This window comes from Pieris rapae, chromosome 2, assembly GCF_905147795.1.
Source record: "Pieris rapae chromosome 2, ilPieRapa1.1, whole genome shotgun sequence".
In the NCBI taxonomy this organism is placed as follows: domain Eukaryota; kingdom Metazoa; phylum Arthropoda; class Insecta; order Lepidoptera; family Pieridae; genus Pieris; species Pieris rapae.
Genome location: NC_059510.1, coordinates 3376605 through 3401119, shown reverse-complemented (window position 1 = coordinate 3401119; position 24515 = coordinate 3376605). Strand labels below are relative to the sequence as shown.

At 30.2% G+C, this 24515-nt stretch overlaps 1 protein-coding gene across 2 annotated transcripts; it reads right to left on the bottom strand.

Moving 5' to 3' along the window:
• Positions 1-1314: 1314 nt before the first annotated feature.
• LOC110998847 (alkylglycerol monooxygenase) lies at positions 1315-24182 on the bottom strand. Of its 2 annotated transcripts, none has more exons than XM_022267639.2 (10): positions 24025-24182; positions 14876-15054; positions 12228-12355; positions 11848-11999; positions 9941-10044; positions 8368-8530; positions 7270-7421; positions 6841-6975; positions 5060-5173; positions 1315-1900 (listed from the first exon to the last, which is right to left on the bottom strand). In XM_022267639.2, the coding sequence occupies exons 2-10, from the start codon at positions 15032-15034 to the stop codon at positions 1640-1642; spliced, it is 1368 nt and encodes a 455-aa protein (XP_022123331.1). In that variant the 5' UTR covers positions 15035-15054; positions 24025-24182; the 3' UTR covers positions 1315-1639. The 2 variants fall into 2 exon arrangements, with proteins under 2 accessions (XP_022123331.1, XP_022123332.1); XM_022267640.2 differs by lacking the exon at positions 24025-24182 and adding an exon at positions 23371-23391.
• Between the last annotated feature and the right edge of the window lie 333 nt (positions 24183-24515).

The window sequence follows — 24515 nt, the reverse complement described above, 5'->3', positions numbered from 1 at the left end:
AATACCCTTCAATTCTTCTTAACAAAAATATGAATAATGCGAACACTTTTTCAGCGTTAGATATTCAAGAATGAATTTTTAAAATAAAGCTCTGTATTTTCAACTTGAGTTTATTTAAAATGTGGAGAAATGTTCAAGTTTTATGAATTCTCTGTATGTGTTATGAATTGCAAAAAGAAAGCAACGTCATTCAACACTCCTACAGAACTAGTTTTGTATTATTTTAAAACTGCTGTGACGAACTACGTTTAGAAGATAAAGTATTACCGAGTAGACATATCATATTTTCAACTATTTCTTTCTCTACACTATTAAATTTCTAAAGGCTTTTAGTTAAGTTAAGATTAGTGTACACAGCTAGATAATAAGAGATCATAAGAGATACCTAGATATATGATGCTGATGTGTGAACATCCCTTAAACTTCATTATAAATCTTTTATTATAACTAGTCTGGCCATAAATATTGTTATATAAAAAACTTTTCCTTTTTTCAACGTTTTAATTTTTTTGAATTTGGAACACGTATATTATTTTTAACTTTCTATATTGATAAGGCGACATTGAATCTCTTAAAGAATCTCTTTGGAGCAAGCAGTGGAGAATTCTAACTTTGAAACAGTTCGTAAGTCCATAGATTCGTTGCAAACAGATTATAGGCCTGTATAAAAGCCATTGCGAATAGATTTTTTTTTATTTTTGCTTTCTTTTGATTTTTATTTTAAGAAATATGTAGGTAGGTATAACTTTTAATAAGATTACACCACTTCATTCAAAATGCATTGTCATTTTAACAGAACTTAAATAAAATCTATTATTATTATTAATAACATTCAGTGTGATGCATAGTTTCAAAAAAATAGAATATTATATGAAGAAATCTAATAACTTATCCTAAATATATCGTAAAATCCATATTACAATTTATGTAAGAATCTCAACAAGTCTTTCGGATTTTATGAAGAGTCTTTGAATATTTGATGAAGTGATGTTAGCGGCATCAATCTTTACAAACGGCTTTCATATGATTGCATAACATTAACCTTGTCTTATTTATAGATATAAATAATATAGAGACTTGAATATAAACATGTACTTGGTAAACAGTTATCAATGGTTTTGGTGAACACATTCTTCCAGGATTTCAATATCTATGGTCACATATTCTAGGATTTTAATATCGGCCAAATTCGTATTAAAAACTGATGTTGAGGTTAAGGAGGAAAGATGACGTGACGTCACTCTTATTAATAATCTAAGGAGTCTAAATCCATCTCATTTACAATATATGTTGTGTAAATCAAACAAAAAAACATATAGTTTTTAATATATTTCTGGTTTAAACAACTTTTAAGGAAAACATAAACGTATACAAAATAAGAATCTACTTTAATATTTTTAGATAACTTAAAGTATGCCTATGTTTTTGGCAGTATATAAAAACTATATCTAAGTTCTACGACTAGTTATTAACTATAAATTTTTTCCTGGTTAAATTTTACACTGGTGAAATTAAAATAATGTCAAGACGAAAATGAATATAAGAAATCATAAAATCTTTTCCGAATAATAAACATTTGGCACGTGGGCGTTATTCTTAAAAGTTAAAAGTTTTCAGTCTTAGTGCATCAACTGGACTCTTATTCTAATTTAGTTCTCTTAATTTCCAATAGCTTCATGGTGTTAAGGCACCAGAACATAGCTGATGCGACATAGAATATTTGCAGTAGGGTTGTGACAGGTGTTGGTGAAGAAATGCTTCTCGTCAAGAAAGCGAGGGCTGAACAACGAAGGACTTCCAATACTGGAGCGTATTTTGAGTTGTCAAACAGCATTCCAATAATAGTTAGCGACGCCATCACGTAAAATACGAAAATTAGAACTGATAAAGGTGTCATGCCCTGTAACAAAAATTACCATCAATAAAATTCAAATGAGGCAATGTTACGATCTGTCTCTATTATACTCCAGCCTGAAAAACGTATAAATTATTTGTTACTATGGTAACAGACGCGTTATAGCGTTGAAGTGCGTCGTGGGTTTCTGCAATTACTGATTTTATATTAATTAGTCGGCAATTAGCACGCCCTATATATCTGCTAAGAATAGTTATGCAGGCGCAGAAATCCTTGCATCAATGTTACAATTACGTTAAACTACCTTCTGTATTCTATCATATAGTCTCTCTGTAAAACGATTTCTTAGATTACATATTATAGCATGTTACTCATAACAAGTATTGGTTTATGAGAGAAATATAAGGGGGCGAATCTACTCAAGGGCTTTTTAGACAAAGGGCCTCCAGACCTACTAAAAAGAATAGGCGATATTTTTAATTAAGAAAAATATTTGAAATTTTAAAAATTATGTTTAATTTTGGAATCCCTGAGATCAATCAACTCATGTGCGATGTGCGACGCGTCGCTTGATTTCGGTCGGTATATTTTTCGCGTGTGCGTCTATTATGGGCTTCAACGTAAAAGCCCAAAGCCCCACAGATTCAAGATCCGCCCACTGAAATATTTATAATTAATTGACTCTTTAAAACAATTCTGTACAACTTCACCGTTCTATATAAAGTAATCATATATTATTATATCATTATCATTATGTCTCTCTAGATCATAGCATACTCATCTGTCAAAAAGAGACGAAGAGTATGAGTAGTGGAGAAAGCATTATAAATGTATAATCTCAACTCAGAGTGAGTTCAGAACCGCACATAGTATTACTACCGGTCAATAATCTTTATTAATATAGAGCATACTTTGTCTCAAAACAACTGCAGATCGAAATGCACAAAGCTTTGTTTTTATAGTATAAGGCTTACGTAACTTGCGTTTCTAGTGGACTACGTTGAGATTGAATTACAAAAATATATTTTACACAGTGGGTAATTTTATTTAAAACAATCAATGCCCTGTGGCTTCACTCGCATAGATACCGATCTCCTCTTAGTAGAATGTTATTTTGCTTAGTTTTCTTAGTTTTTAATTCCTTCCTTTCAAATTATTAGATACTCATTCATATTAATAATCTAATCAATATACAGATTTTACTTTACAACAAATACATAGGTATCTAATACATTTTTAATTTCATAACATTTATTTGTTAACGTACTGACTGTGGAATGAAAGACAATGGTAAATTAAAAAAAAATACGGGGATTGAAAAATTCTAATGGTAATGAATGTAGTTTTTTAATCAGTCCAGGTATGTTTAGATATTGATAAATTATTGTTCAAACTGCAAAATTTTCTTCTTTTATACATTATAGAACTTCCCTATACTCAATATTTGAAGTAGATTTGTTTTGTAGCAACAAAACAATTTGATGTGCTGGAGTTGTAAGTTTGTATAGGCTTACATACAATAGCCCATGGAAAAAACATTGTTTTTGTAGATAAGTAAGGAAAAATTATATGTTATAAATTATTATACTCATAGGAGTTTAATAATTTACAACATATATTTTTTCTACCATTAGTAGTTTCCACAGCAAACGCGATGACAGTTTTTTATGAATTATTTTATATACCTTGGGCTATATGCATTTTATTACAGATTCCTATTTTAAAAAATGTAATATAGCCAACGCCAGAAAGAAGCCATTTTCTAATGGTTTTTTTTTTTTTTGAAATAGGTCCAGTACTTTTTATATGATATCATTACAAACATACATACAAAAACACAAATGTTTCCTGTGAATAATATTTGTATAGATATAATTGGTGGATTCGCTTATTTCACATCCCAGGATCTGACAGTAAAGATTTTTGTCACGTTTTCTCTACGAAATTTAAAATGTACATAATGTTCTTATATACTCCTTATCTAGTGTTCGTGTAGTGTATATATTCCTATGGTCATCAATTGGGCGGATACGTTACTGATTAATTTACCGACTAGCTGTACGGTAGACGACTGTTCAAATTTGTCATCATTGCTTAGGCGGAAATTAAAACCCTTTCTATAGTTCAATATAAGTAAAACTAAACTGTTTTTGCTGACTAGTCTGATTATTTATAACAGTTTGTGTGTGTTTAAGCAACACAATTCATATATCGCACGATATACAATTTTCTATTAGCAACAATATAAATTTCTTAAGTAAATAAATCACACATTTGATTGCTTTCAGAGTAACCTAATAAACTTGGTACGTAGGTTCGTATAATAACTCTTTAGAGAGTTACTATATGACTTTTATTTGAAATGCTGTGGGATGAAATCAACTGGAAAGCCGATGTAAATATTTGTTTTGCAAATTGCGTGTCGCAGATATTAAATTGTGATATAGTTTTTATAAAAAATTATAAATATATAGACTGTTTTTTCAGTAGTCTTGATTATAAATTATACAAAATAATGAGATATAATGAAAAGTTTAGATCAAAGCTCTTAAATTTAAGTCTATAACATGGTGTGACGATTCGAAATAAAATTAAAAATTGGTGAAGATAAACCACTCCTTATATGGAAATTGTATTCGTTTTTACAACAAACTCCCAAGCGAAATAAGAGAATTATCATTAAATAAATTTAAAGCCCTCATTAAAAGTAAATTAATCAATAAAGCTGTATAAATGCGACGAATACTTTAATGATCGTAATCCTTGGGATTGATTTGCTCCAGTTCAAACAATTTGTATTAAAAACTTGGCGATTGAAAAGAGTGGCGGAAAGTTTCTTGCCAGTTCGTCTTGCTCGCTCTACGCCCTTGACTTGCGAACTGATAGTAAATGTAAATTTCCATATAATTTAATTTTTAATAAGTGTACTTGTTTACCTATATGAATAAAGATATTTTGAGTTTGAGTTTTTCGCAACTTTATTATAAGAAAATATCTAAAAATATCTTCAAATCTGACTCATTTTTACTATGGAGATAGAATACGATGCTTTTTTACGAATACTTAGTTGTTACCTATAGCAAAATAACATTTTGTATGATAAGGTACATTTAATTATCATTATTATAAATTAATCAAGCAAAAAATCGTTTCAATCATTTACACTGTCACCAATAGTTTTATGATTGCCGGAGGAAATCTTACCATATATCTGGAGGCGAGTTCAAAGAAGCCATAGAAAACAACAGCATAATGTACTACGATGTAGCCATTGCACCACGAAGGTAGAGTCACGTCGTATTTTTCTCGACTTTCAATCTGAAAATTTCAATAATAATGGTGCTGATTTCTAGAAATATCAATAATAAAATAAATATATTTTAACAAACAAGTTGAAATGGCTATAAGGATTTTCAGTCCATATTGACGACACACGTTAATTATTAAAAAACGTGATCTTTGGTCTTATTTGCTACTATACGTATAGTTAGGGTTATTTTTACAAGGAATAAACATCGTAGATTCAAGACTCGACTCAAACTTTAGTTTACGTCTTATAATAAAGCCGTTAATGTTCACCTCTCATGAGTACAAGACTTTAATCTTTAAGCAATCAAGAGGCACAGATAATTGATTACCTACTTGTATGACCAACAGTTGCGATACCACATTTGTATACAAGGGATGTATGTAAAAATATATTTTATAATTTTATAAAATACTAGGCAGTTACAACTACAGTCTTAACTAGTACGATTATTGTACAAATAAAATAACAATTAATAATATGTTTTAAGTATAATATCTCTAACGATTAATTTATAAACATTTATATGCATGTTTTACACACTTTTACAACTTAGTCACGAGTTATGTAATCCATCATTAGTTAAGTAACATATATAATATAATACATAATATTTAAAAACGTAAACGAACTGAATCATCTGAAAAATATCCGTACAACATCCGCCACTGTTCTTAATTCACGTTTAGAATGATTTATTTGATAAAAGCTTTCAAAAATAAATTCAGTGTCACATAATATTATAAAGTAGGCGACGAAAATAAATTAAATAACCACCGGTCAGTCACTGCTTGTAAAGGGTAATAAACGAGGGGCTTGATTAACGTTTAGGGTTCTTGGACATTCAAGTCACTGAACAAATTTAAAAGGGTTAAAAACTCTGAAAATAGAACCTTAATAGACGTGTTATTTTATTCAAAAAAGTTTTCTAATGTTCGTGTAGAAAAAAAGCTACTTAGATTTTTAAGACTTAATAACAACATCTTGGACCTAGGCCGAAACTCTACAAATCCCAAGAGCCACACCTAGATGACATCTATGGAATCTATAGAATAAGTGATACCTATACCTTAACGTATAGATATATACGGATATATATCTATACGTTAAGAAAAAGTTACCAGTGCTGTTTGTTAATAGTAAGAAGAAGTGAGTAGTTGACATTTTCCTTTGAATAATTGTTATGGAGAGGGAGGGTAAAATTTGCTGAGTTTCTTGCCTGTTCTTCTCAGAACAAAGCCTCCTGGTGGTTTGCGAGCAGATGGCGTAGTTTTTCTTTTTCGCGAATTTTGTAAACGTTTTTGACATTCATAAGCATGCCCTAAGAAGCATCTAAATTGAATAAATGAATTTTGATTTGATTTGATATTAAGGATAGATTTAGTTATACAATAAAAATTGATTAAAGTACAACTGAAATTACTATTGTCTCAATCCATACAATTCATATTCTACCTTTTTTATTTCATAATATATTGGAGACTCATTAGTCACCTATTTCTTACCATGCTTACCATTATTTAAAATATCGTTTTATTAGGCTGCTTCAGTTTCTTCAGTGCACATTAATCAATATTGGTTTATTTTGTTAATTACTCGTGTTATTTAATGTTGTTGTAAAAATGTGTAATAAAAATAAAAATGCATATTGATGTACTATTTTTATATATATACATACATCTTCTTTCAAGTCGTCATCTCCAAGTCTCGCAGTCCCAGGCTGCCAGCTCGGGCCCCAAACTATCGCTTTGATCTTGTGTTCCCAATTTTCAAAGCTACGGAATTTCTCTATCACATATCCCGTATAGAAAATCTGTGGAAATAATTTTGAGCTTATAATATATAAAAGTATACTTCTAAAAGAAAATACTTTCATTCAATAGCAAAACTGGGATCAATTACTAGGATGCACATTCTACAACTCGCCGCGCGTTTGAATCCCCGTTTTGAACTTCCCTTAACATTCATCAATAAAAAGCGGGGCATGACGTGTATCATGCACCAACCCAAAATTGGTCACCCATGAAGTCGGCCAGTGCTACCATAAAATTAATGATTTTGATTTAACTTTAACCCGCAAATAACATGTGAAGCATGATTAACTCACTTGTAAATAGAATGGATTAAACGATGGCTGGTTGTAAATGAGACCATAGACAATTTCAATTTTGTCAGTTTCCGGTCTAAATGTTCCGAACAACCTGTCCCAAATGATGAGCACTCCGCCATAGTTGACATCCAAGCAGTACTTGTTGCTACCTGAAAATAATCATACTTATGAAGACATAATAACGAAAAAAACCATTTAGAATAAAAACAAATAATTTCAATTATCATTTGCTTATCGTCACTGAAGTGTGAAAGAAATGTTCAGTGAACAAGGGAAAAGTTGTCTGCGTGGAATTTTCTTCTTTTGTTTAATGTCCTATTTCTTTGTGTAGGCATTGACTTTTAAGTTCAGGAAAAACTTATAAAAAAACAAACAAACCTAATTTTTTTTTCATTTTATTTTTTATATGATGAATATTAAATAAATTTGTCAAGATGTGCTACTAAAGAGTGGGTTCTACGTTTCAAGCAAAAAGCCAGTTTTCAAAATCTTGGACTAATTTAAATTACTTTATTATTTAATAGGCCAAAGAACATTCAACTCATAACTTTTATCTATTTAATACATAATATGACCTTTATAAAATTACATTTCAAATAAGTTTATTAAAAAGAAACATCTTTATGCCAATAATGGACAAGAATTCCACGATCGTTATTAAAATTCGCCCACGCGATGTACGCATTTCGCTTGACAAAACTTTTGTTTTTAAACAATGAAAATGGAAAGATTTTATACAAGTTCGGTTGTTTTAATTAAACGTGGGCTTTTGTGTGAAACATTTTTATACATATTTAGTTGATTTTTGTGAGCCATTTGTTCAGACGGCAATTGATTGATTTTTTAAAATACAATATAAGACAGATACGTAAAATTACGGTACAAGAGGCCCGTCACTTTTAGTTAGTTACCTTTACTTTTTCGATTAAATGCTTCGATAAGTTAGAAATATAATAGAAAATTATAATTAAATAACTCATTCAAATACACAAAAACTCTGAGAAATCTCAAGAAACATCGCGAACTGTTAGATTTTTGAATCTGCAGTGCAGTTTCATATATGTAAACCTGTCTAAGAAAAAAAGTTTAACTTACCATGGTGAACTCTGTGGTGACTTGGAGTATTCAAAATATACTCTAAGGGTCCAAGACTCTTGATGGCCTCCGTGTGAATCCAGAACATGTACAAGTAGCTGAACTGATGGTGCATCACAAACTGAGCGGGCGGGATCGCTAGTGCGAGTGGTAAGTAGAACGCCTGTAATGTACGAATATTTATTTGTTACAAAAGAAAGTAAAACAGACACATACAATTTGTAACAGGTCTCAGTAGTAATGCTGTACCCTTAAAGGATGATCCACAGACAATGCAAGAAGAGAATTTTACGCAGATATAACATCGGGTCAAATGAAAGCAAATTAATAAAATTTTGTTTACTATCAAATGTTGTATATATAATTTTATTAATTTATAGAATTCAATATTTTTGTGAATGTTGACTCGGCCAGCAATAATATTATTTACGTCACCAAATAGTACAGAATATATTTTATATATAATTTGATATTTCTTTTCAGTAATTGTAATCAGCTTATTCAACAATTATGTCATTTTAGATTCATGACTTATCTAACTTGTACATATTTGCTACATAGTCTTAGTAATTAATAATTTAAAGTCCAATTGGTTGGATATTGTATTATAAATATTATACAGTGAAATTCTAGCATTTAATATTTTGAATATACGGGGTTGTTGGTAATTCGACATATTCCTGATAGGAAGTAATTTTAAAATATTCATCATGCAAAATTGAACCATTTGTTATCAATTGACTATTTTCAAAATAGGTTAGAAATTCAACATAAAAGATGTATTATAAAAAACATTTTTTTCTGTACTTAAATACTAGGTATTTATTAATATTAAAACAACAATTATTTCGTGACGAAAAACAATATTATACGAGATTCTTTTATTCATTTTAGTGGACTAAAATACTGTTTTGTTAGCTCTTGAACAACTATGAAATTATTTTAACGAAACTGAAAAAAAAGATAACAATAGAACGATACCTAGTACCTATTGAACTAGCAATAACCCTGTATTGAATTTATTCATACAATAAACAATTACATATCGACGGCCATAATTTGTTTATTAAAATAATGAGCCGCAGATTATTTCAACATTAAAGGATATGGACGTTTCGCGAATACTTAATGTTCCTGTAATTACTTAAACGAATTATAAAAAGGCATTTATAGCCACTAGATGTTGGTAATTAATGCATTAACCAAGAACGTTTTCACTTATTGCAATTGTTCAATGTAATGTTGTTAACGTTAAATTATTTAGGACTAATTTATACATCAGTATTGTTTATTGAAGAAATGGTTAGAGAAGTTGTTAGGTACTATAGGGATATACTATAAAATCTATAAAATCAATATTACTGGTGTTATAGTTTAATTTTTATAAGGGAAAATAATTTACAGGGCTGAAATTCTTAATTTAATAACTTCGTAATTATTTACGAATCATGGAATCGAAGGTTATCATTTAATTTTTATTTATAATGAATATCAATGGAATATGCTTAAAATATATGAAAGAGTTTTTTTTTAATGAACATTCTGTTTTATACATTATTTTTGGACCACTTACAAATCCACACCATCCTTGCAACACCGACTGTCTGATGCCGACGCCCATATTGAAGTCCTCTGATGTGTGATGCACTTGATGCTGGGCCCATAGTATGTGAATCTCTATAGACAAATATTATTTAAGTTTCTTGTCTACTTTTTTTGCCGATTTATATAAAAAAAAAAACAAAACAGAACGAAAAGGTATTTAATGACGTAGTGACGATTATAAAATCTATGGCTAGAACCACTGCATGAGGAATCTGAAATGTTAGTTAGGCTATCTAAAGTTATAATCATCTAGCATCTTCTTGACTCATTCGGGACTCGTTGATCCCCCTTTTATGTTAGATTAAAAAGTACACTATAATCAATTATTGGCACAATATTTCCGTATATGAAGAAATAAGTTTATCAAAGGACGGAGATAGGGTAATAACATCCTTATCAGAAAGTACGAAGTGTATTGACACGCAATTAAAACTTTTAATAATACCGATTATCCCTTTTACAGTTGGATCTACAGATCCATTAGTTTGCGCCTGATATATTTAAGAAACTCGTTAGCCTGACAACCGTGTTTGCATTTATTGTACTTACAATTGTCTAAGAAATTAGTAATCCCGTTTAAAAATACCTAAAATATACATTTCAAGTCTCAAAGGCAAAAACAGCTTTATATGGGAAATCATATTTATATAGCATTGTTTGCGGTAAGCTTACATTTTTGTCTATAGCGTGTCTATCTGTTGTATATATCTATATGTGTTCATATACAACATATATTAATTGTTATTTGTTGTAAGAAGTTGATTACCTTATTGCGTCTTCCATCGTGATTTATTTATTATTTTAAAATGCACACAAACAACAATATATAATATAATAACATGCAAACATTATCGAAAGACGGCTCGGATTTTAAGACGGTACTTATACATAACACATATTTATTAATTGTTTTAGCTATTCTTGAAAATTATCAGAGAACTTTTATTATTTGGAATATCACTTTGTGAGTATTTAAAGTTTTAGAGATTGCGTTGGGCATCTGCCATCTTTAGCAATGTCTCATGACAACTTGATAGTTAAATTGTGCTAATTGCGTCTTTGTAAGCGAAGTCACGAATATTAGCAAGTAACTTGTGATTATATATTAAAATTAATTGCTATTGTTTTATAAGCGACATAATAACCGAGTGATAACAACATAATTACTATTCATGAGTATAATTATCATTTATTGGGAAATTAATTAACATGACTGGAACAATTTCTACATAGTTATTGAAAATTCGTGAATGCATATAATATGTACGTAAATACTATCACTTTTTATTAAATTAAAACCTGAAGCGCATTTAAATGGGACCTTACATTATATTACAATATTAATACATATTGGGAACATTTAAAATTACATCCAGTTCGACTGGCAACTGTATAAGTAAAAATAATACCACGACCACTCTTTTGTTCTCGGTGCTACCCTATTTTTATTGTTAGTTATAATTAATTATTTAGTTAAATCTAGATATGTCAAAAATCGCAAATCTCAACTAAAGATTGCATAGTTCCCAGTTTACCTCATTACTAATGCTAAATTTCGAAATATTATAACTTTAGTTTTTATCTGTTTTTCTCATAAGTTTTTAAAAAAAAGCAATACGGCTTTTAAAAAAACATATTTAGTTATAAGTTTGTTACATTCCAGGAATTAATATACACTGGACATGTAGCACTTTTAATTTTTATTGAACATTGAATAAAGAATTTTTGAAATTTAATTGAATAACACGTTGCGAGTGTTTTGCAGCAGTCGATAGCCAAGGACAGCAGATTTAGCATCTATTAAAACAGCACTACATTATTAAACCCACCCTTAGTATAGTACATATTGATAGCTAGTTCATTTTCGATTCTTACCATGACAAGCTCTGTGCATCCAATAATAGCAGAAATCGACTCCCAAAGCGGCGGCGTACCACGTCAATGTATTATCCCAAGGGAGGTCCACCATTCTATAATTACTGTATATCCATGTGTATAAATAAGACTCTGCCCCACGCCATATTAATCTAGAATCAAATTTGAGAAAAAAATATTTAAGTAATATTTAATACTAAAGTGTACAATACCTATGAAAGATTTAAAACAGTCTCTACCTATAATAATAATAATATATTGATATTTAAGTTTATTGAATGAATATTTTAATAATTAGGGTTAAACAAAACTTCTAGTATGTACAGTAAAACAACCCGGGTTTATCAGAAAATGTTGATAAATATGAGAAATGTTCGTACCTCCCACATTCTTGAAATATTCCATGCGATATACTCGTCACTCCGTCATTTAATCGAATCCCTTTCTTGCCTTCTAATCTTAGCACTATATGTTCAATTATCATAAATATTATGAAGTATGGGAATGACTGAAAAATAATTATTTAACATAAATTTAACAGAAGATTGTACACATTGTGTGTAAAAAGCATTAAAATAACCTCCAATACATCCTGAGCCTTATAACATAAACAAAATAAATCGAATTTAATTATGAATTTATCAGTCAATGCATTTTAAAAGGTTATGGGAACGGATATGAGCTATATACAGGGCTGGTTTTTTTGTACAGTCAATTTCTTAAAATAATAAAAACCTTGTTAATTATTATTAAAACGTAAGTATTTAAGAAATTCTGTTGTATATAATTTTAAGTTTTTGCAATATTTATAATGATTATGAGTACTATGTGATGTAGTAGATTGCTCTCGTGACGTAGAAACGTCACCCACATTTACGTTCTCACATACCTAACTCAACCTAGTCTAAATTTACACCGAATCACCAGAAAAAAAACTAAATAGCCGTAGTCTATGTACAGGCAAAATAGAGGATGCCGTTGAAATACATGAAATACCCTCGCGATATTTTTGGCAGTTTTTGAAGTTCATCATCGATATTGTATATACAGATACGCCATCTGACCCTCCCCCTGATACTTAGTCTTGCAAAGATCAAGTTGTTAAATCGTTAGCACCATTATTTTTTAGGTTATTATTAGTGGCAATTATAATACTTTAGAAGTGTGAAGTGGGCTGGTCTAAAATTACTAACCACAGGGGTCAATACTACGATATTTGAGACTTATGCCAATGAGAAGTGCGGTATGATCTGTCACTTGTTTACCATATAATTATTACCACTAAATAATTCAATTGTAAGAGAATTATTGCGATGCGCTAAGTCTCGGTACAGTCTACAGATTTTTTTTATGATTAAATCAAACCAAAAAAAAATTTTTGTTAGAATGTTTTGATATGGTAAATTTATTGATTTATTAACTGAGGCGCGATGGTTGCTATTTCAGTGAAAACAAAGATTACCTTAGACGGAATACAATACAAATGAAATTGTATCTCCTTTTTCGGGTTCTAAAAGTCAGTGTAGATACTATTAAAATGTTGGCTTGCAATTATAAAGACAGGTTGCAATTATAAAGTATTAATTATGGATATAAAGAGGTCTTATATCGTTACGGATATAATTAAATGTTGTTGAACCTACTCGTACGATAACAATTTATAATTTGTATGCTTCATTGATAGGTATTTTGCGTAGAGCGGTATATTTTCATTGTAATTATCTATGTTGTTAATAAATATTATGATTATCTTTAGCTTATGCCATGGGCCTAGTGGTTAGAGCGTGGTGAATCGTGCGTTCAAATCACGGTTAGAATTTTCTTTGAGTGTGTTATCACACGCACTATGACTGTAAACATTCTGTAATCAAACTAGCATGCCCGGTACATATAGCCGCCTATGAAGAAAGAAGAAACAGATATAGAAATCTGAGGACAAAACCTAAAGTTAAGGCACCACTTCCTTTATTTGTTACATAGCAATTTATTGATCGAATTAATAGTTTTTGCAAACATGTTATTATGTTTTCGAATAGTGGATGATTCATTGACGGAGAAAACAATGGAATTCGCCATCAATTTATTATTCAAGGCTATAGCAAGTCTTCAATACGGTATCCAGAAAGAAAAAATCAAACAGCAAAACCGGAAATTTTATGGATGACTAACGACATATATATTACGCTGATAACGTTACAAGTTATTGATAAATTATTGTGACAAAGTTGTACTTTTGTAAAGGTACTTCGAAGGTACTTTTCGAAACAACCTTTTCCTAATATTAACTATTTAGTTCTAAATGTAATTCCTTAAATGCATTTAATTTTGATATACAAGACTTATAATGCACACAATACTTTTGTACACGTCGCATATTAGAATAACAGATTGTAAGCTTATTTATTATTGACAAATTAGGCCTTGAACAAAATGCTGTCAAATGAAACATGTGTTGCGACATTTTAGAATATTTTTTGTTGAGCAAAAACTTTTGCGACACTTATTTCATAATCATTTTTTTATTATGCTTGTGTTTATATTTATCTTGTTTAAGCCGGAGACAATAAATTTATTTATGTTGCCCTCGATTAGTACTAGAAAAGCCGATGAGTTTTTTTATAGAATTAGAATATGGCACAGAATTATTGTACTAATATTTTTTGTATCCATAGTATTTACTGTATATATATATATATATATCTATTATACTGACAATAATTATTTAAATTAATTCCTTAAGCAGGTTGTGGAAAGCTATTAGATATAAGATTTGAGCATCTAAAGATAGGTATCTATAAAATAATAAAAGATCACGTGGCCGTTCACCAACCAGATGGACCAATGAAGTGAAAGACTCATCGTCTTCAAAGCTATACAGTGTCATAAGAGAAGTGCTGAACAGAAACCGGTGGAAGCAGATAGTCCGCTCTAGATGTTACGTTGCTGACCACGATGCTCAGACATGAGATAGATATAAAATGAGAGAAAAAGATAAGAGATCTATAAAGTATGATAATTTTATAATCACCTGTCTGAAGAAGTTTGGCACATCTTCGGGTTTTTCATATAACGTTTCTTCGGGAGAATGTAAGTAGAACATTCGCCCTACGCCCTTTAAATGTGTCACTAATACATCTGATAGCTCCTTATTGACTGTGGAATTCCTATAAAGAACCTCGGACGCCATCTTCGTTGTTGACTTTTAATCTGTAAATAAGATAAGTTTTTGTTAATTTTTAATATTTAATATGTTAAGTTAAAACTACGGCAGTGTGTATCTAACACTAATTGTGAAGCTACCACCAGATGATGAGCGTCCCGGTGGAGGATGACCAGAAGGTCTCTCCAGCGTCTGTGGTAACCTGGGTTAGTTTCTGTTTGTTCGTTATAACTTTCTTACTAAACAACGGAATCCCGGAAATAACAACTATTACAATTCAAATAGAAAAATAAAATAATGTTTTAATTGTTATTTTTTCTGTACGAATGCAAACAGAAATTATATGCACTGCTGCAGAAGGTTAATTGCATTTTATCGTACTGATGCTGTAATTAATATTAATGCAAATTTACTTCATATGAGTGCTTTTCGATAACGTTATCAAAAATATTGTTGCTGAAAATTTTGTATATAAAATTCTCGTGTCACGGTGTTTGTAATCAAACTCCTGTGAAATGTTGTGTCCATATCGGTTAAGTCTGCCAATTGGATTTGTCATCCCCCTAAATGTTACGGGTGGTCCGGTCCACCACTAAATTTATTTTTTTATTCTTTAGGCAATTTTTTTTATGATAAAAAAATACATTTGTATGTATTTGGGATGAAAATTAAGAGACAGCCCTTTTTGTCATCCCCCTACGATCAACCCCTGTCTTTTATTATAGTAGATAGTTATTTTTATTGAACTAAAAAATGTATCCTAGAAGAAATATATGGCCAAACATCGTTTGCCGGATCTACCTTGTTATTAAATTAGTTCGTATCGGGTCGAGTAATTGTGTTGTGTTTACTCTGAGTGAAGTACCGAACTTCCAAATCCGGAAACACTTACGTATAAGCTGAATTCAGTGGCTTTGTACAATTCCTGGATCAGTGGAGATGTTTTAAATAATGTAAACTATTCATTATCAACCCGTTAAATATACAATAACTTAATACTAAATGAATGCTATGTAATGCATGAAGTGATTGCCTGTATTTGGCTATTCTACATTCGGGGATTCGACTAACGATAATGTTGATACTCAGCCTCGAAAGAGTCTTATCCAACGTCAAACAAATCCCTAACAGTGCCTATTAAAGACAATACATTTTTTGCTAGAGCCATTTTTTGACAGTAAAAACCGAAACATGATGCACTCAGAAATTCAAAACAATTTAGTAATTATCGAGACTACGTTGAGTTATCCTTGTTAGGAAACTGAATGAAAAATGGTTCAATGAAGAAAAATTTATTTGATTGATAAACCATTTGATCATGATTATATAAATCATACTTTATATTTTTTGTTCTAAATAACATTTTAAGAGTTGAGAGGTCTTGTTTTGTTTGCGACATTAAAAAGTAATTCTCTCGATATCCGTAGTGCTGATAAGCACAACATTGGAACCGCGCAGAACAATAACTCATTATTATGGTCGCTGTCGTTATCTATAAGAAAGCCCTGATCCTTGTACAAAAGTCCACATATACACACAATACATAGAAATTTATAAGCTACATAGATAGTACTGTCTTTATTAATATACATTTTACACATTTAAAGAAAACATTTTTTAATCGGATTGAAGCATTTTCTACAGCTGTGATACTTTTTGACATTCAACACCTTTTGTCTTCAGTCACCGTTTCGCACGCTGTAAAGCACGCGAAACGTCGGATAAATTTAAAATTATGTTAAATAATTATAAGTTTACAATAATACATAGCTTCAATCCGATAAAAAAGTGTTTTCTTTAAGCAACATAGATTTTCAGAAATATATTTATATAACGTGACAAACACCGAGACTAGATATCTAGGCAAGATTGTATCATGTTATACTAGATTGACAACTCTCTAGTCCGTTACATTTGTGTAGTTAGCCATTAGGCAAATAATTATTGAATAAATCGTAAAAAAACTTGCAAATTAAACACGTTTAACGCGTGTAATGTAATTATGCTGACTTGTACAATTGTTCGACTGTTATCGTTGTGTAATTCGAAACTAAAATATGAAAGTAATATTCGGTAATCCAATATTATCAAAGAAAATACTAAACTTCTAAAATTTAGTATATAAATAAACATTCAATATAAAATAGCAACTACAGTAATATTACATTTAGCAATAACAACTTATTAACAATGAATGATCAAAAAAGAATATTAACTGATGCTTTGGTTACATCCATATTTGTTTTATTCAATAGCTATTGTAAAATGACTTCGCAAGTGATATAAATGATCCTGTTGAATTACTTTCATTGAACAAGTCAAGCATGATAGCCGCAAAATTTGCTGAGAATAAAGCTGAGATTGCAAAAGTTTAAATTACTTGTGTCTACGGACTTTGCGGAGAAACTCTGATATTTGAATATTCTAAATTTTAATATTATTGAAGACAATAGACCACAGACAACTTTTATTATACTCTGTGGAATGTTTAACGATGAAAATCAAACCCTGTTTGCTCTTTTATAATTCCGTTTATGAATAAGATTGAAAATTGGCATTAATTAATATAAATTGCTTATCTACTGTTCTCATATTGCTACGAAAATATTTTTAAATTAATATTATTTTACAGTGGCTAAATGTTTAAGCAAAGTTGGTCTAATGGTCGTAGGTTCGATCCCCGGCTGTGAACCTAATTCTTTGTGATTAATTCTGGCACGAGGCAAAGTATCGTAAGAAAACCGGCATCATCTCAAGGAGTCGATGGCGTGTAAAATATATACCAAAACATCTCAACACCGGTATTATTCTTTGTTTTATAACACGCCTACTAAATATTTATTAGCGGTTTTAATATTACTATTAAATGTTCGTACATTCCGTACATTACCGTACGTGGTTTATAAATAGCAAGTACTTACTGGTGAATTACTTTGCTCATCATTTTTTATTATTATTCTCGTAAATGTTGAATTATAGGTATTATTTTTATTACGCGTCAACAAACTTAAAGTTTTTGTAATCCAATCGAATATGTATTTTCAAATGATTTTAATTTCAAATAAATAAGGTTGGACGTTTCGGTTGAAATACACTTATAACACTTCCAGAGTTATATATTCCAATTAAGCAGATGCTCAGTAAAATTGACACTGACTACTTTTTTAACTATCCAATTGAGAACTTGCATTACAAGTTGTGGATCTTATCGCATTCCATGCATTCTGATGAAGTCTTCAATTTTGCATAAATATAGATAATAATTTCAAGACTAAACGAGACTAGACTAAGGCATTAATAGACATGGTTAATGACTTCCAATGGCGATACGGAGCATAACAGTTTGGTATGAAAATGTCGCAACCTCGGAATTTCGCAGTACAAAGTACATTAAAGTCGGAATCGAGATTGCAATGTTCGCAATCCTTTAAAGTTTTTCTTAATTGACAAGTAGGGCTTACTGCCTTACCCGCACGTAGTTTACGATTGCGAGGCGAATTTCTGCTGAAATATTCACACCAACATAAAATTGGAGAAAGGAAAAAAAAGCTGCAAGAAAATGCTGCCAGCATTTTTTATTTCATAAACTGGGACCCTACATCACGGCCTATCAGGCACTCCATCAGGCAACGGACTTTGTCAAGTTAAGGGTTATTCGTCTCCCGCCGGACCCAGGCGATAACTACTCCGGAAATATCCTCATAATATTTATTGGCGAGTCGGGGCCTGCTGCCTTGCACTACCCGCGTTATCTTTCGTGCAATTTATGTTATTGACATATTTGACGATCTTGCCGCAGCTTTTTTCCAGCCATGATCTGTGCTCAAGCAACATGTCGGATGCCGGGATGCCTTCATGCCAGTTTCGAGCTCCAAATCACACCTGGCCTTTTCAAAAGTGCCACGGTTACAGGACTTATTAAATTTATTTATATTTTCTATTCATCAAATTTTAATTATTATTATGATTATGTATATTAAGAATATTGGATAAACTAAACTATGGACTTTCCGGACTTTCTGTACATCTTTGCTTTATAAAAATAAATATCGCCCCTTAGTGAAGGGATTTTATGTTAACAATAAGGCCGCGATTCAATGCGTTTAATATATGTTCTAGATTTTAGCAATATAAGTAGTATTTAATATACAATAATTTTGATTATATCTCCCTTTTGTAAATGTATAAATTTTTTTGTAGGTGAATATTAGTTAATCCATCTCTGGCTATATTTTATTATAATTGTTTGTTCTTAAATATATATTTTTATCTTTAGGATTATGAAAAAATGTATAAATTTATTTAAAAGAAACAAAATATATTTTATGCCAGGAAAAGCCGAATGCTAGCTCGGCATACGGGTTACGTTATGTGTGACGAAAATGAAACAATTAGCACGTCCATACCACGGTTCAATTACTTTCAATTCATGTTTTGCCACAAATATCTAGTTGTTGAGGAATAGTACCAATAAATAACTAACATTACATAGAACATTAATTTCAATTATGCGCAATCGCTCGGGCATAATAGAGCAACGTTTTTGTCGATTTAACGAACGTCGTATGATAAATTATTTATGTAATGCGGACAGTGTACGGATGAGTCAAGATTTTAATATAGGCCTTATGAAGCTAACATCGCAAACAATAATTACGACCTAGAGAAAATAAGGCTCAGAACCAGAATATAGTAGTAAAGAAATATATTTCAGTTCAAAGAAACTTTTTTTTTGTCTAAGAATCTTAGTGAGAAAATTAATATTAATAGGTTAGTTGTGTTCGATTTTTGTCTTCTGTACCTTATAACACTTTTATTTTTGTATCTGTTACATGCAACTTCAGTAAAAGCATTTCCTTCGCGATGTAACCAAGTTAATTGGCACAGTAAAATAAAAAACGCACAGGCGAGGTTGGGTTTGATTATCGTACTCTAAGGCGATATGTTAACGAATGTCACATTAGAATACTTCTATAATTTTGTAAGAAGCAACAATGTTTTATTATCAATTGCCCTTATTAATAATATCCTGCATACGCTGTATTTTGCTCGTGCAGGGAAATGTACTAACAATGTATTAGACCCCCGCTGCTGGTGATTATGTTATAATGTTGTTGTCTCATTAATGTATGTTAAGCATAGATAATGTTTACTTGTTGATAGTGCTATCTAACTTTATTACGTGTGCATTATTAATTATGTTTGCACTTCTCAGAGCAGTGGTTTACATTGAACCTGGAGTTCGATTATGGAAATTAATATTGTATATATTTATATACATATATGTATATAAAAGATGCCTCTTATAATCAGTCACTTTTTAAACAAGTCTATTTAACTACTTGATTGGTGTGTGACAAGGGAGAATCTATGAGATTGAAAAAAAAAAACGATATGAAACCATTGAAAATAAAATCAATAATATTTAAAGTTAAATGTTTGAATTTTGATTTTGTTTAGATTTAATCAAATAAATAAAATATCAGGCATAAACAACTAAATTTACATATTAATTTATGAATGGCACGGGATCAAAATACGAAAGGCTTGGCATTGAGTCGATTTATCTTTAGAGTGCGAAGATATTCAAGTCAACAACATTCGACGCAATTCTTGTATCTATAGATACAACGATTTCCATTATTTGTTATTTAAGTATTTACTTTGCAAATGGAATACTTTCACTATAACTAGACTATGAGAGTAAAGTATTTTTTGCTACCATAATAATATGAGTCTGCGTCAAGTATTTGTCTGTATGAACGTCACGCAGAGCCTCCAGACTTAATCATAGACAACTTTACAGAGTTTGATCAAGTTTAAAATATTGTCGAACAAGCATTCCGGGTCCCAAATTGACCAACTGAGATTCGACAGCTTGTCACAATGTGCAGTGTGTGCAGGTTTTTCTGTTATATATATTTCCTTCACTTTTTATCCCTAAAGTATTTTTTTTCTTAGTAATAACAATTTTTCTTTCTTAAAAAAAACAAGCAAATCAAATTTTTGTATCTAACAGAGGCCACGGTCCAAACGACCTTAAGGGTGTTTGGGTACTTGCCAAAGATAAATAAGCTTGTTCCGCTACAACGAACAAACCACTAAGCCATATTAAATTACTTTATTCGAAACCTAATATGAAGAATTTAATCATAGTCAATAAAAATATCCCTTCAGATTATTTCGGCGCAACAAATGTAGCACAAAAACTTTTAGAATTATGAATTTTCAAACATTGAAATATGTTATTTTTATGTGTGTTTATGTAAATAAATATTTTAACTATAGTTACGTATTGTTTGCTATTCTGCTCGTTAGGTGGAACCATTAATTTTATTGTTATTTTCAAGGCTACATTATCATTTCAAATCACTAATATAATGGCCGCTCAACAGATAAGTATTAAATAAATATGTTTTCTAATTCTCTATAATATTTAGACCAATGCGCGCTGCGTACATCAACTTTTAATCGCCATCGGATATCATATTACGAGTTCATCTTAACCAACGAGAGTTTGGAGGGTTCTTACATACATTTAATATTTTTGGGACAATATTTTTTATTATATAATAGTAACAAAACAGGTAACAATTAGTATCAAAATTTAAAATGAAAATTACAAATCCGAATAACGATTTTAATTATACAATGTTATTGATGTTATTATGACTTAGTAACATCTTAATGCCTTTTACTACTTGGCATAGCAATAAGTCAATAAGGAAGTAGGATAAACTACGGATGTTGTCAACACATTGTTTTAACTAAGAAATATTCAAATTTGTTCAAGGTGAATGAATGAAATGAACATCGCATTTTTAGGAGAGAGATTTTCATATTAAAACTTAATTTATTGCGTATTAGTCTTTCATCTACCGGAAAAGGTAAGAATGTATATACAGTTTAATACAACAGAATGTCTAAAACAAAAATGTTAGTTAGTTATAGAATGACATTAGTCATTCAAATCATGTTCTATCCTTTCTTCTTCAGGTGCGTGTTAAATTGAGGATAATCGGAATGGGGCAAAATTCAGAGACACGAATAGAGGTTAAATTAGAGATTAGAGAAACGACACTTAGTACTATGACTGGCTAATACTTCTAAAATGTGTAGGATTTTGACATACAAAGTCATTTCAGTTCCGTCATATATGGACACAAAAACAACGATATTGCCGAACAGGCAGACATTTAATATTTATTATATGTATATGGATTATTATTATTTACGTAATTATAATGTGCTGTATAAATTATTAACAAAGCCGAGTTAAATTACACTTGATAGATAAATAATGCAGGTTGCTTTGAACTCTAACTGGGTTAAGTTCGTTCAGTCAAATTCTCAAATTTACATAAGTAAAACTATGTCGCGATATAACGAATATATTTATGTGCCTAAGGCTTAAGCATCTTGATTATATGTATCATGTTGATTATATGTATGTGTTTTTTCGGTGATAGAAGTTTACTATAACTGTTCTCCTGATTTATGACTATATATGAGTTATAAAATATAGAAACTCGTTGTTAGTTACCGCTAACCGATTTTGTTTTCAATAAAAAAAAATATTTCAATTAATCTTTGTAGTAGGTAAAACACACACATACAACAAAGATAAGTACAACAAACGATATACACACAGGGAGGAATAAAACTTTATTAATTACACTATTTTTTCCATGAAATTTGCACCTATCTCGTTAGAACTGCAAATCAGTACAAAACGCTTGTTGCAAGCAAACTTAAGAAGCTATTGTATGCTATCTCATACTAAGACTTTTCTAGATTTGTAAATGTCTGAATTAAGAATATTTAAATGTTTTTTTATATAAAATGTTGGTTTTAAATGGCGTGCATGGGAGCTAAGGGAGCAAATAACAGAGTTACGTTACTTAGTCCAGTTTCAAATAACTATTCTAAATAAAATTTCTCATAAAGATACTTTGTATTTCTCTAAACTTGAAACATATTTGTAAAGTATTTTATTTATCTTTCATATTCTATCAGAACAGGTGAAAGAAAAAACATGTTTCTTTATCTAAATATTCTCAATCTATAAATGATACACATCTTAAATATTTTTTGTATTATGTCAAATATATAGTCAAATTACAATCTTCTTAACCTACTTAGTATTAATAAAAAAAATAAAAAGGAAATTAAAATAAATTTAAAAACCAAAGACGGACGGTTGACTTATTTAACATATTTGATCGTGAGTTTAAAAAAAATTAATTACTGTGCTAATAGGTTCAAAATAAGTATCACTGGACTACATACACTCGTATCCACCTAAAAATATAATGTTAAATTCGCGTAGTCATTAACCATTCCGCCAAGCCCTCACAACTCACCGAAGACGGAGAATAAATTACAAATATCTAACCGGAAGTCGAACCCGGTCCCCGGTCCCCTGTGACGTCCTGTCCCTTTTCCCTCCACAGCCTGACACTAATACCAAAGTATTATATTTAAATATAATTATGACTTTATGATCATATACGATAAAAATACATGAACTGTTTATAAATAGTTGTTGATATGATACTATTATTGTATATAATATGTTGAATGTACTGTGTATTAAACTGTATATAATATACAGGTTAATAAACAGTAATTGCTACGTATGACACATTATGTATACAACTATAAAAAAATTAAAGCGGTAATATACATCGTAATAGGCGGTATGATTTATCTAAACTGTATGTTTTTTTATGGAAATCATGTATTAAAGCAGTGCGAAAATATAAGAAAAAATATTACTTTACACATTTAGATCTATAGAATTTAATTAATAAAATAAATACATATGTTTCGAAAATAACATTATGATAAAATCATTACCTTCGCTGTTGTTATCAGTCAAATTTTCGTTATTTTAGGTTAACTTTTTATAGATTAAATAAATCGACTGAACTAATTTTGATTAAAGTAAAATGTTTTTCAAATATTTTTGTGAACTATTAGAAAACCGTTAAAAATACATTAAAATATTAACTTACGTATAATTTCTTAGTGATATATATTACTTGTATCCAATAATCACATTATCACTATAATTCCCGTATGAAACAATACACTTTAGTTCGAGTAATTGAAGTACGATTGTGCGCACGGGCTGCGTTTGCGCAGACTGAATGTAAAGTCGACTCGACGTTCAGACGATTTGTATAAATAGCCGGTAATGTAAGGTAGTAACACTTTAAGCGCTATATGTTTTAATTAAAATTTCATATTTTATTATTGTTGCTATACCGTTTAGCTACATTTAATTTTTTTCCATTTCCATTGATATGTTTTTACAAAAAACATTCACTGAAGTATTCGACCCTGGTATGTGTACGGTATATTATACGTATAAAACACATATAATCGATATTAATTATGTTAACTTCCCTGAATTCAGGACCTGATGATGCTGACCATGATGATGATGATCTGTGAATGTTAAGATCTCAATACACTTTCAGTTTACCGTACCTAAATTTTTACT